The sequence below is a fragment of the Ochotona curzoniae genome, unplaced genomic scaffold (genome assembly GCF_017591425.1).
Source record: "Ochotona curzoniae isolate NIBS_2020 unplaced genomic scaffold, NIBS_Ocur_1.0 scaffold_3890, whole genome shotgun sequence".
NCBI lineage: Eukaryota > Metazoa > Chordata > Mammalia > Lagomorpha > Ochotonidae > Ochotona > Ochotona curzoniae.
The window spans coordinates 16,325,218-16,337,424 of record NW_024467115.1 but is presented as its reverse complement, the minus strand read 5'-3'; the positions used below and the strand labels follow the sequence as shown (position 1 = coordinate 16,337,424).

The 12,207-nt window shown below is 48.1% G+C and overlaps 1 protein-coding gene across 8 annotated transcripts in view; it reads right to left on the bottom strand.

Moving 5' to 3' along the window:
- MYB (MYB proto-oncogene, transcription factor) overlaps positions 1-9,013 on the bottom strand; it is a 33,763-nt gene extending 24,750 nt beyond the window's left edge. For 7 of the 8 annotated variants that reach the window (XM_040965342.1, XM_040965345.1, XM_040965341.1 and 4 more), the window contains exons 1-5: positions 8,807-8,929; positions 4,605-4,722; positions 2,756-2,827; positions 1,178-1,270; positions 697-917 (exon numbers count right to left, since the gene is read on the bottom strand). In XM_040965342.1, the coding sequence (XP_040821276.1) occupies positions 697-917; positions 1,178-1,270; positions 2,756-2,827; positions 4,605-4,722; positions 8,807-8,829 (527 nt within the window). In that variant the 5' untranslated portion in view covers positions 8,830-8,929. Of the gene's footprint in view, positions 1-696; positions 918-1,177; positions 1,271-2,755; positions 2,828-4,604; positions 4,723-8,806 lie in introns of all 8 variants that reach the window. The other variant, XM_040965339.1, reaches the window with a different exon arrangement.
- Between the last annotated feature and the right edge of the window lie 3,194 nt (positions 9,014-12,207).

Below are 12,207 nucleotides of genomic sequence, written 5' to 3'. Positions count from 1 at the left end.
AACAGAAATCTCATTGATATTTTTACACTATTTTTAATGGAAGCTTTGAAGTAAAAAAACAAGAAAATATCATCCATATGGGAAATCATTTATATGCTGCTTAAGTAGACAAACGGGGACACAGATTCCATGGCTATCTCCCATTTGCCTTGCTCGTTAAAAAGAAAACCCTATACAACATTATTTAAAAACCTGGAATCGGTATGACAATTCCAGAAATATATCACTTCTCTACGCAAAAGGGGGACAAAAAGTAAGCCACACCGTATAATGAAATGAACACAGGTTTTAGGAAAACAGTAGCTGAGTTCCCAAAATGGTGGCCGACCACGTGTCCAGCTGGTAGAAGCCAGACAGGAGACAAACGATGTGCTTGTGGCTTCGTGGTTTACAAAGTACTCCGACATTCATTTCACTTGAATTTTAATTAGATTATTATTCATTGTGCAAATAGGGGACACTGAGGCTAAGCCAACCTCAATGACTTGACCCAGGGCTGAGTGTGGGGCAGATCCCAGAAGACCTGAAACAGGTAACAATCTTAAGGTCTCTTCCAGTCCTAAAAGTTATGCATCTGGTTGATCTAAGGAGACACAGTAACAGAATGTAACTGATTCAGCATACATGTAAGACAGGAATGTGCAATACCCACTCCCTCATTCTTCCCAATCAATAGATTTTTCGACATGTTATTACCGTCCAGGCAGTAGCTTTGCGATTTCTGCCCATCTGTTCCCCAGTCTCTTGTGTGCCTGGTAAATAATTCTGTCTTCCTCTTCTGTCCAGGAGGTTTTCTTAACTTCTGGATTCAAGTGGTTATGCCACCTCTCCCTACATTGTTTTCCAATTCTCCCTTTTAAGTGCTTGGCAATAACCGACCAACGTTTCGGACCGTATTTCTGTACAAGCTCTATCACCTTCAGATAAACACACAAAAATAACCTAGGTTTTAATGTTAGGTAATGAGTAAGGAGTAAGGATCATCATTCTTCACGCTTATAAAAGATCTTTAGAAAAATTCTAAAAATCTGCTTTCATTCACTGCAAATAAGGAAACAGAGCCCCCTTACTTCCTCTTGTATACTTTACCTGCTGCTTCCAGCTGGAAAATATTCAAGGAAGAGTTTATGGGAATATTGTTCATGGTGGCTCACACACCAAGGAAGAAGACACTTACTCTCTGGTCTTCTTCTTTGGTCCAAGGGCCCTTGATGAGCTCAGGATTTAGCACTTTCTGCCATCGGTGTTGGCACTGCACATCTGTTCGATTCTAGACAAACAAAGGACGCGCTGTCATGAAGACAGGATGTGACAAGCACCTGAAGACGACTTTGCTGTACTCTGACTCACACACAGGCGATATACAATGAGAATGGCAAAGAGCACTCCAGGGCATGTGTGGAGGACCCAGCCACCCCTCCTTTTGTTGAGGTTGGAGAACAAGACGCATAAACTGCATCAACGTTGCGTCTGGAACTAGTAGCTTTGCTTCCTGAGGGGCAGTCCTGCCACATGATCTCAAGGAACACGATAGTACGCACGTGCTTGTCCATGTTGCTTTACTTTCACCTCAGACTGTTGCACACGGAAGTACTTACTTGGCCAGAGGGATTGTTAGGGATTCCATATGGCCAGGTTTTTACGGAAACCCACCACTCTAAACGACTATTGGTTGCCTCCTGTTCAAACTAAGACACATTCTCCAATTTAGGACCACAAATATTTGTACTGTAGAAGGAATAGAGGTGAATAAAAGATATAGGCTACTCGAGAGAAGCTTGGCATCTTGTAAGAAGAAAAAGACAAATATACCATTAACCCTAACTGAAAGTTAGACTTGATTTACATGCAAGAAGAGACCAATGAAAATAATACTGTGAAAACAGGAGATCTCTTTTGGAAAAGTTGTTTCCTTACATGACAGCTAAAAAAACAGGGGACTTTAAAGGGTGGATAGAACTACAACTGGTGAAGCAAAGGGAGAACATTCTAGAAAGTGGGATGGCCAAGAACAAAAGCCTAGAGGCAAAGCAGAAATGAATGCAGCCCATGCTGCTCCTGCAGAGGAAATAGCAGAGAGAATTGGAGCTTCAAGAGGGGGGCTGCAAAGGAAGGGTCCCAGCATCATGCTGAAGAAGTTGATTTGTGAGTTTCAAAGTCCCCACTGCTATTGCTCTGCATTTCAGAAAGCTCCACTGGCCACACGTGCTCCAACGGATGTTAAAGTGAGATGCCAGAAGTAGGAAGCTGCTTAGGAAGCCCTTGGAATAGCCCAGATGCAAGAGAGGGTGGAGACCTAGCCAAGGCATAACCCTGAGAGGAAAGGGAAGGGAAGGGACGGCCTGCCAAGGAAGAACAGGGTGCTTAGCAGCTGCCCGGAGTGGGGGACAGAAGACAGAAATAAGTCAAAGGGGCTCTAAAATTTCAAACCTGGATGCCCAAAGTATGGCTACTGATGAAAGTAGGGAATTTAAAAGAAGTCAACATGGGGGCAATATTAGTGTTAAACACCTTCCATCAAAATGCTAAACTCTCCTAATAAAACTGTAAGATGCAATTGTTGTCAAAAACCCTGTAATAATCTATTTTAAAACTCCAATTACATGCAGCATAATAAAAAAAATTATAAATGGTGCATCTCATTCTCAACTTCTTATACTGTGTGTAACACCTTAAGAATCTTTCTTAGAATATTTTATTTAAGTCTTTGAAAGCACTTCAATTTTATAAAGATAAAAAAAGATCACTAACTTACCGGGAGATAATTGGCAATAACTTTCCAGTCATCTGTTCCATTCTGTTCCACCAGCTTCTTTAGTTTTTCATCCTAAGACATTTAAAGGTAATCCTTGGGTATCAGTCATTTACTATATAACTCTGTTCATTACAGTCAATAAAGGAACCAACCCAATAATCCACTCTACCAAAAAAAAAAGCCTCTCAAGAATGTCCAAATAGAGCAATTGTGAATGTAATACAATGACGGAGAGCGCTGAATAATTTAGAATCAGGCCAGACTTTGCACTTCAACTCAGTTGTTAATTAATTGTGTAAGTCTATGGCTATACCACCCTAAACTCACCCAATCTCATCTGATTAGCTGTGGAAGTTTGAGCAGGTTGTCTTAACTTTCTGGAATGTGCTACTGTAATCTATAAAATGGGAATGCTGATATCAAGATGGCTACTTGGGAATCACGTGATATCATTATTGAAAATATTTAGCATGATGCTTCATGTATATCGTTTAATATATGGTAACTGCTAAGATTCATACTTTGTAAAAGAAAAGTGCAGTTCAGGAGACATCTAACTAAGGCAACAGAGAGCATCTTAAGGAAGAAATACATCGCTGACATTGCACTCAACCTCCTTCACAGCAAAATGGAAGGTCTTCTTTCTTAATGAGACTTGAAAGTACATGCAGTGTTGGAAAATATTTCAGTTTTATATAAATGTGTTTGCAAGTCTAGTATGGCCAAAGCTATTAGCACACAAAAGACACTGAAAATTGGTGAGCAATTGGTTCTTCCAGCCCACATATTGTTCACAGTCCTACCAGTTCACAAGTGGCCCAAGTGTCTTCCTGCTCATGTTTCTACAAAAATAACATTCACACACAATGCAAGTCCCTGGGCCAACAATGCCACAGGTATTAGGACACCAGGGCTAATGAAACAATTTCCAGATCCCTCAGGACCACTCAAGTGCCCCTCAACAGGTCAAATATATTGTTCCTATGAGACTCTCAGGGAATCCTGCTGGCCTGCCTGCAAGCATTCTGATTTCAACAAAGTAAAGTGTAATGTATCAGAAAAAAGAGTAATATTTACCCCAAGGAGAAATCCTCTACAACTAGTTGCAAATGTTTTGATAGCATTAAAAGTGCTTTTATCATGTGTTAATAATTAGGTTTCCTATCCTATCCGATCAAAAGATCAAGCTTTAGATAATCTTGTTAAGCAAGAAAATTGGGAGGCAGATACAACTCCATCCATTACCGGATGCTCTGCGAAATACATGAAGAATGTTAAATGGAAACATTATACCAAGAAAACTTTCAAATGTTTTGCTTTTTTCATTTGTTTGCTTTGTTTTGGGACTTCGCAATTCAATAAGGGAACATGGATCGATAGTCTACTTTGTGTCAAGGAATTTTGGCGTCAGGGAACAGGAAGATGAAAGACACTTGGCCCTTGCAGTGTAAAGGAGAGGCAGACAGGTCACAGCAATGGTAAGCCAACTTGTAACCAACAGCATGGGACCACAGGCAAAGACATCCAACCTGGCTTCACCAAGGAGGTGGCATCTTCAGGGGTAAACCAGAAGCAGTAAGAACTAGTGGAACTAAAGGAGAAGTAGGCAGGCAGACAGAAGCACAGAGGAGACATGAAGTGGGAGGAGGACATTCGAAAGACTACCAAGAGTGAGAATGGACAATCCAGAGGGCGACTGGAGGAGTGGTGGGAGGGTCCTGCTTCACAGGAAGCTAGTACAGGTCCCCAAAGCACCTGCTAAGGAGCATCTGTAACTTAGCGGAAATCTTGTTTTCCATCAATGCTACCCACCGCCTTCTCCCCATGTTTTGATAAGGTGATTTGTTACCTCTTCCCTGGTCCACCTAGTTTTCCCCAAGTGACGTTTTCCAGACTTGGGAAGCAGCCCATCATAGTCATGGTCACACATTTCAATTTCCTCGTCATCCTCGTCGCTACTGTAAATGCTGCAGAAATAAGAAAGGGGGTAGGAAAGGGCTGAGACCAGAGGGCATAAGTGATTGACTTACAGACCTTCTCCCAGAGCCCCTCAATAACCTTTGCAAAGGTTATAGAGACACAACTCTGAAAACCCGCCCCACGGTGTTGTGTCCCACACTCTGTTGCTCTAGCATCAGAAACTGCTTCTGCTGTTGTCGGTCTCCACAGATACAGTGAAGGATCTGGCACTTGCCAATGCCTCTGCATGTTTAAACCTGCTCTCGCTGTTCCACCAGTGACAAGTGACACATCTGGCAACCTTCCAACCAAGGACGGCTTCAGGAAGTCTTAATGCTGAGGACAAGAACAGGAACAAGTGCCTGTGTCCTTTCTATAAGTACACACTCAAAATCTTAGGCACATACCACCTCGTTTAAATAGTATTTTTCCAACACCATAAACAACTCAATTATGTTATTCCAATAGGGCCGTCATTCCAGCAACAGAAAAAAAAAAAATCTGAGACGTATTGCACCCACTCACATAGCTACAGTCATCCCGAAATAAAAGAGGAGAAGACTGGAAGAATCAAAGAGAAAGGCTTTTTAATACAAGGCAAGATAAGACCAAAAGAGAGCAAACTATCTTGCAAATAACACGAATATCCAATTTGCAAACCTCTGGGCCTGGCTGACCAATCTCTAGCCTTTTGTTTACAGTGCCCCATCTCCAGAGTAGCGAGCTGAACAATGAGGGCCCTCGGACAGTCAGAACCTCACTTGCACTTTTGCTTTTTTTCTGCCTCTGACTGAATGGTGTTCAAAATATCTGAAAACGAGCCTCATTCAAAACGGAGGGATTCCCCGTCCTGAAGAAATCGATGCATTTAAAAAGAACCCATCACTGTCTCCAGAAGAGCTTTTTCTTTTACCTCGTTGACTAAAATGAAGACTTTTGATGACTTTTGAGGCAACTCCACACTCAGTGTATACTACTCATCCACTAAGCAGATGGGTGTCACCTTAGTTTAGCTTTAGTTAGACTTTTTCTTAGGGTAGGAAAAAACTACACCATCTTAGAATATTAACTGAAAATTCTCCTTGTAATATTGACAATTCCATCAGAATGAGACCAATAAGAGCAATGATAGAAAGTGATAGCATTGAAAAAAAGTAATAGCATCATGTAATTTGTTATTTTTTCAAAAGGATACATATATTTATATGAAGCTTTGTGTCCCCAAACTAACAAATGTATGCTGCCCTACAGGTTAAGCCAAAATGCCTAGCCACAACTCCGACTTCATAGCTGCTAGCCTAACGGGCAACATCTGATGGTCCAGGCTGCATTGCGAAACAAATTTCAATACTAGCACCATCTTAGAAAAAAATTATCATACCTCACTAAACAATAACTACAATATGAAATAATTTTTTCTTTATAATAGGGACAATCCTGTGAAACAGGAGCCTACTGCTGTTTCATGCCTTGAACAAGAAGCATTGAACAACTTGTGCCCAATAGTAATTACGAGTTTTTCTTTAACATTAACACAATAAACCACACAAACACAAAAAGCGATCCCACCGCATTGTTGTAAAGCAGGAGCTGGGCAGAGACTAAAGTCAAATTCACTTTGGATCAGAAGAAACCCCATAAGCCAAACTGAGCTTAGCAACTTAGGCACAAGCAGTACGTGCAGCCGCCCACAGGGGGCGGTCCAGGACAGTGGAGGGTAAACAGGAATCCCTCAGGACCTGGTTCTGAAGGCCCAAGGGCCCGCCGGCTCTAGTTCAGCCTCCACCTTGCCTAGTGACTTGGACGAATCACTTCCTCTACTGTCTCTCACGGCCTCAGTTCCTCGCCTATGCAGCAGGGCTGGGGTCCTATGTCTAAGGTACTTTCCAGCTCTCGGAAATGATGCTTCCACACGTCTTCGGGGTGGGGGTGGGGGCTCTGGCCGACCAAGCACAGAGGCTGAGCTGTGCAAAACCAAGGTGGCGGGGAAGAACGTGGGGTGTGACTTCTGCGGGCCTGAAGCCATTCCCCACCCCCCGGGGTGGGGGACGGTAGGGCAAATCCAGGCTCCCAGTCCCCCAACAGCTGGCTGCCCACGGGGGCCACTTGGAGCTCCGCAGGCGAGTTGCTGGCTTGACACGGTCTCTGTTGCCCCAGTAGCATGATTAATTTCTACTAAGGTTCTGAAATAACTTTTCCCTTATCTGCGCTGACAAGATCTCCGAGGGAACAGTCAGAGGGCTTTCAGAGTCTCCAGGCGGGCACTCCTCTCCCCCACCTGCCAGACCCGGTGTGGTTACAGGACTACAACTATGAATACTACGTTCTGTCCAGGAAACAAACCGTGCAAAGAAACGAAAAAGAAAAGAGGTGTTGGGGGTGGGAGGGAGTAGGGTTGGGAAGAGGGAGGGGACGGGAGGAAGTGCCTTGTGGCCGCCACCGTGATTCTAGAAATGGGGTTCAGACTCATTTCGCTGACCTGGTTAATAATCCCGGCAGAGTCGATGCTCGCCCTGCAAGAAACGGCTCGGAGCCCACAGCCGGGTTTCTCTTCCCCTGTGGCAGGTTCAAGGCTCCCGCCCCTCCCGGCCGCCTCCCCTCTGGGCTACCTGGGAGAGGCATGGAACCTGCAGCGCAGCCCCGCCCCGCGGGGGACAGCCAGGACCTTGGGGCAGGAGCCCGGGCCCCCGCGGCGCCTCCTCCCAGTGCCCCTATCCAGTGCCACCACGCCCGCCTCCTGCCCGAGCAGGTGGCTGGAGCTGCTGCCTGGCTAAGTCCCAAAGGCGAAAGGTGAAACCCAGTCCCAGAGATAGCTCCACCTGCCGCCCCCCATCTCCATGCCCCCAAAGTCACTTATTTCTCACCCCCACCGTGCCTGGCCAGGCCTGGGCACTGCACCCCTCCAGCGTGGCCCGGGCGCTCCTGCAGAGCCCACGCCCACGCTCGCTGCAACTTCCCAGCACCTCGTGAGCAAGCAAGAACAATATGAGGCTAGGAAGAGCGAGTGGCGTGGGTTTGCTTTGCCTCCACCGATTTCTGCCCACCCGCATAGAGTCCGTGGAGCCGCCCAGTCTCGGTACCGAGGGCCTCAGGTGGCCGGAGCAGGGCGACCGCGTCCACGTGTGCGCGCCACGCAGGGATCGCCAACCCCGGGAAGTGCCCGCTGGCATCGCGTCGGTTGCGCGGCAGCGGCCTTGGGGTGCTGTCGGTTTCGTGGTGACCACGATTGCCCTGGGGCAAGCCCCAGCAGCAGTGGGCTCCTATGGAACCCTGGCACGTCCAGCCAGGGAAGTGGAGGCCGGTGGCAACTGGAGCCAGCAAGTGACAGTTCGTAAGAATAGTTTCCTCCTGGGCCAAAGCGTGCTGAGTTTTCCTCTGCCCGACGCGGGGACATGTGCAGTGCGGGCGCGTGGGTGCTCGGGCAGAGTTTGTCATAGCAATAAACATCTCCCCCACGAATAACGCCTGGAGCCTTCCAAGGTATTATTCAACAGTTTGCAAACGAGCAGACAGACCCCAGTTCTCGCCCGAAATCCTCCTTTGCAACCGCTTGTCAGCTGACGCTCTTCCCTGGCCTCCATAAAAAATGAATGAAATTTAAATGAATTACCTGCAGCTATAAACGATCCAGCATTTCCCACATCTGCCATATGCCCTGCACTTCCAAGTCCCCAAATACATCTCAATGCATCCAGCAATTAGGCTGTAACCCCCGGCTCATACCCGTGGCATCCAGCCGGGCACCCACTGGGCTCCCCAGGGCTGGCTGGTTGGCACCGCTCTACACCCGGCTGGAACCTCGTTACTTTCCCATCCCCGCTCCCCCCCCCACCCCCAGAGAAACGTATCCCCGTGCAACTTGCACTAGGAACTGTGGCGCGTGCTTTCTTCCCAAAGTCCTGATCCATTTCCCGCACAACCTCTTCGATTCATTAGTCCCTAGAGCGGCTCATAAGCCAAAGTAGGTGCTCTACGTTGGCGCGGGATCTGACAACCCCGCAGAGGAGCCAAGAAGCAATTCCCACCTGCTCTGGGGCGCCAAGCGCCCCGCGCGCCTCCGCCCTTGGTCGCCCTCGGGGGGCTCCCCGTTACCTGTGCCGGGGTCTCCGGGCCATGGCGCGGCGGGAGCCGGGCTCCTCCGAAGAGACGCGAGGGGACCGCACGGGGTTGCCGCCTCCCGCTGCCCGCCGCCTTGCCTGCGTCCCTCCCCGGCTGCGCAGCGGCACTCAGCACGGCCGGGGCGAAGTTTCTCAGGAGAAAGAGGAGGAGGAGGAGGAGGAGGAGGCGGAGAAGGAGGAGGAGGAAACAGGTTGATATTAAAGTGTAAACTCTGTAAACAGAGATGCCATCAAACAAAGGGCTTTGGACACTCCCCCTCCCGCCAAATCTGGCGCCCCTGCAGTGCGCACGCGCCCTGCCCGCCGCCTCCGCGGTCGCCCAGGCTGCAGCCCGCGGGGCCACGGGGCCGGCCGTGCCGCCGCTCCCCTTCGCCGCTCGCGCCGCCGCGCTGTGCCTGGCGCGCGGGGAGGCCTCGGGCGGCGCGCGGGCGGAGAGCCCGGGCCGGGGAGGGGCGCCCCGGGGCCGCGGCCGAGGCGCCTCTGGCTGCACAAAACCCGCTCCCGGGCCCGCGCCGAGTCCCGCGGACGTCGCCTCCCTTCCTCCGCGGGCGGACGCCAAGGAGGTGGTCCCCTGCAGGGAGTGCTCCAGCGCCCCGGAGCCCGAGCTGGCGGCGCTCTGGAGCTACCTTCGCGGGGGTGACCCGGGGTCGGGGCTATTCCCGCATTTGCAATTGGGATTGGATTTGAGGTAGAGTTCAGAGGTGCTAGGCTTGACGGGGGCTAGAGGAGTAGTGGATTGGCAACAAGTGTTTTGTGAGAGTGTTTGGCCAGGGTCCTTTTTTTTTTTTTTTTTTCATACAGAATAAGTCGTTTAACTTGCAAGTGACAAAGGACACTTGGCAGGCTGCTGCTACCCCTGTGCGCGGAGCTTTGGAAAGACTCCCCTCCTCCAGGATCCTGCAGCCCGAACGTCACGGTCATCCTATCACAACTCCCCACCCCCCGTCCAGGCACACGCCCGGCCCCACCCATCCCGGGCGCCCACCACACACCTGCGCCCCCGCGCCGCGCGCGCTCTGGGGTACGCACCTGCGAAGGAACGCACGGGGTCCCCAGCAGCCCGCCCGCGGCAGCGCTCAGGAAACCCCGCGTTTGCATGCGTGGTTCGGAAAGCGCTCTGTGTGTGAGGACAGAGGTCGGGGGTCCGTGCTTGAGGAGATGTGAGAACTCTTGAGCAGCTGAAAGTCAGCACAGGCTTTCCTGTTCGTTGAACTAAGGGAGTGCTGAAGAAGGCCAGGCTGCACACACGTGCTGCGTTTATAAGGATTGGTGTTTGGGGGATTTCAGGGGAGTTTTAGTTTTACTTCCGCATATAGATTAGTACCATTGGGGATTTTTTTTTTTCATTCTCTGTGCACACTAATTTATTTTTCCTTTAATCTTTCAGGAGTTTGAAGACTTCTGCTGACTGCATTTGTGAGTGTCCCCTGAGCTCCACAGTTCAAACTTAGCTCAGAAAGCCGCTTTCTTACCAAAAACGCATGTTCTTACTAAGATGAGTCATAATTTTATTCAATGGCAAAGCATGCTAGATTTCAAGATGTTAGGGCTTTAAAATCTGTTTCTGAAAAAATGTTAGATATTTGAGATTTTTATCCGAAACATGTTCGTTTCTAGTAAGGTTTTTAACGTGCCTTTCTTTGTGAGGGACAAAATACAAAGTGCAGTTCATAAGCCCCAAAGAAGTCACTTACAAGTTCATGTATTTTTAAAGCCAATATTTATTTCCAGATGCTCTTATAGAGCTTCTTTCTCCACATGAAAAATAAACAAAAAGAATTTTTTTAAAAGAATCTAGAACAAATATCTAGAAAGAACTCCTGCAGGACTTGTCTTCTGACCTTGGGATGACCTGGCGAGTCTGACGGTAATGATGCCCAAATGCGAGCCTGCTTCCACCAGTGAGCGTGTGCTTCCTCGGCCGGCCGGGAGGCCACACCCTCTGTGCCAAGATTCTCATGCAGGGAGGTTGTTCACCGCTTGGGTGGAAAGCTGTTGAATTCAATTTTCCTTTATTCTACTTGCACTCTGTTTTCCCATGCATTGTGTTGAGGACTTATAATGCTTTGGTTTTCATTTCCCAGGTATTTGGGGATAGGGTTTTACATGTTTCCTTTCTGTGTGTGGCAATAAACACATTTGGAACAAGCATATCGCAATAAAGAAAGTAAGTGCAGTCATTGAATTATGCTATTTTGTAATATAGCTGCCATCTGATGTACATTTATGAAGTTATCCACAATTCATCTCCCTCAGGCCCTGCGCAATATAGCCTAGCGGTTAAAGTCCTCACCTTGAACATGCCAGGATTCCATATGCGCGACAGTTCTGGTCCCTGCAACCCCACTTCCCATCCAGCTCCCTGCTCTTGGCCTGGGAAACCAGTCAAAGACAGCCGAAAGCCTTTGGACCCTGCACCTGTGTGGGAGACCAGGAAGAGGCTCCGGGCTCCTGGCTTCATATTGGCTTAGCTCTGATCGTTGTGGTCACTTAGGGAGTGAACCATCAGACAGAGGATCTTCCTCTGTCTCTCCTCCTGTCTGTATATCTGCCTTTCCAATAAAAATGAAATCTTAAAAAAAATAATAAAATGCTACTTAACTTTATTACAAGTACATTTTTAGGTGACAGTTTTGCACATTTCATCACTTTATTTTTTTTTTCTAACGGAGAAATGATTTTATTAAACTGCACTGCAGCCATCTAAGCTTTGAGGATGACGCACTTTGTCTAAGAACATACAGACTTTTATATCCCAATAAACCAGGGTGACAGAGCTCTTGTCACAAAGGCCAGGGTATGCAAGCTTTTGTTTATCACTATCTTGGGTGGAATTAAGAGTCTCTAGGGTTGGTTTTCAGTGTTAATGAAAGAGATTCAAAAGGAAAGAGCAACAAGCCAATGAACAAGAGGAGAGGGAAGGAGCTAGCCTTGGGATTAAGGGGGGTCTTCTTTCGTACAACTGGAGGGAGACATGAAGGAGAGGTAGCACTGGGACTTGGTTGCTTCAAGACACCAGGTGTTCTTGGCTTGGGAGTAGCCTCTAGTCCACGGACACTCTCGGCTCCTCCGCCTCTGGTCCACATGCGCTCTTGGCTCCTTCGCCTCTGGTGGGCATGCGCTCTCGGCTCCTCCTGTCTTGACTGCATGTTGATGAGTTGTGATTTGGATTACCCATCAGAGTGCAGACTTCAGACTACATTTGCATATTGTTGCTTGCCTTTTTCTTTCTCTTTTCTCTCCTTTCTCCCAATTACCTTTTTAAATGTAAGGACTTTTTATAAGTTGAGGACAGTACATGGCTTGTGGGCCTTAGCTGCCAACAGAACAACGCATGGTCCCTGGCTGTCCCCATCAAGGCTGGGATTCTGTAGG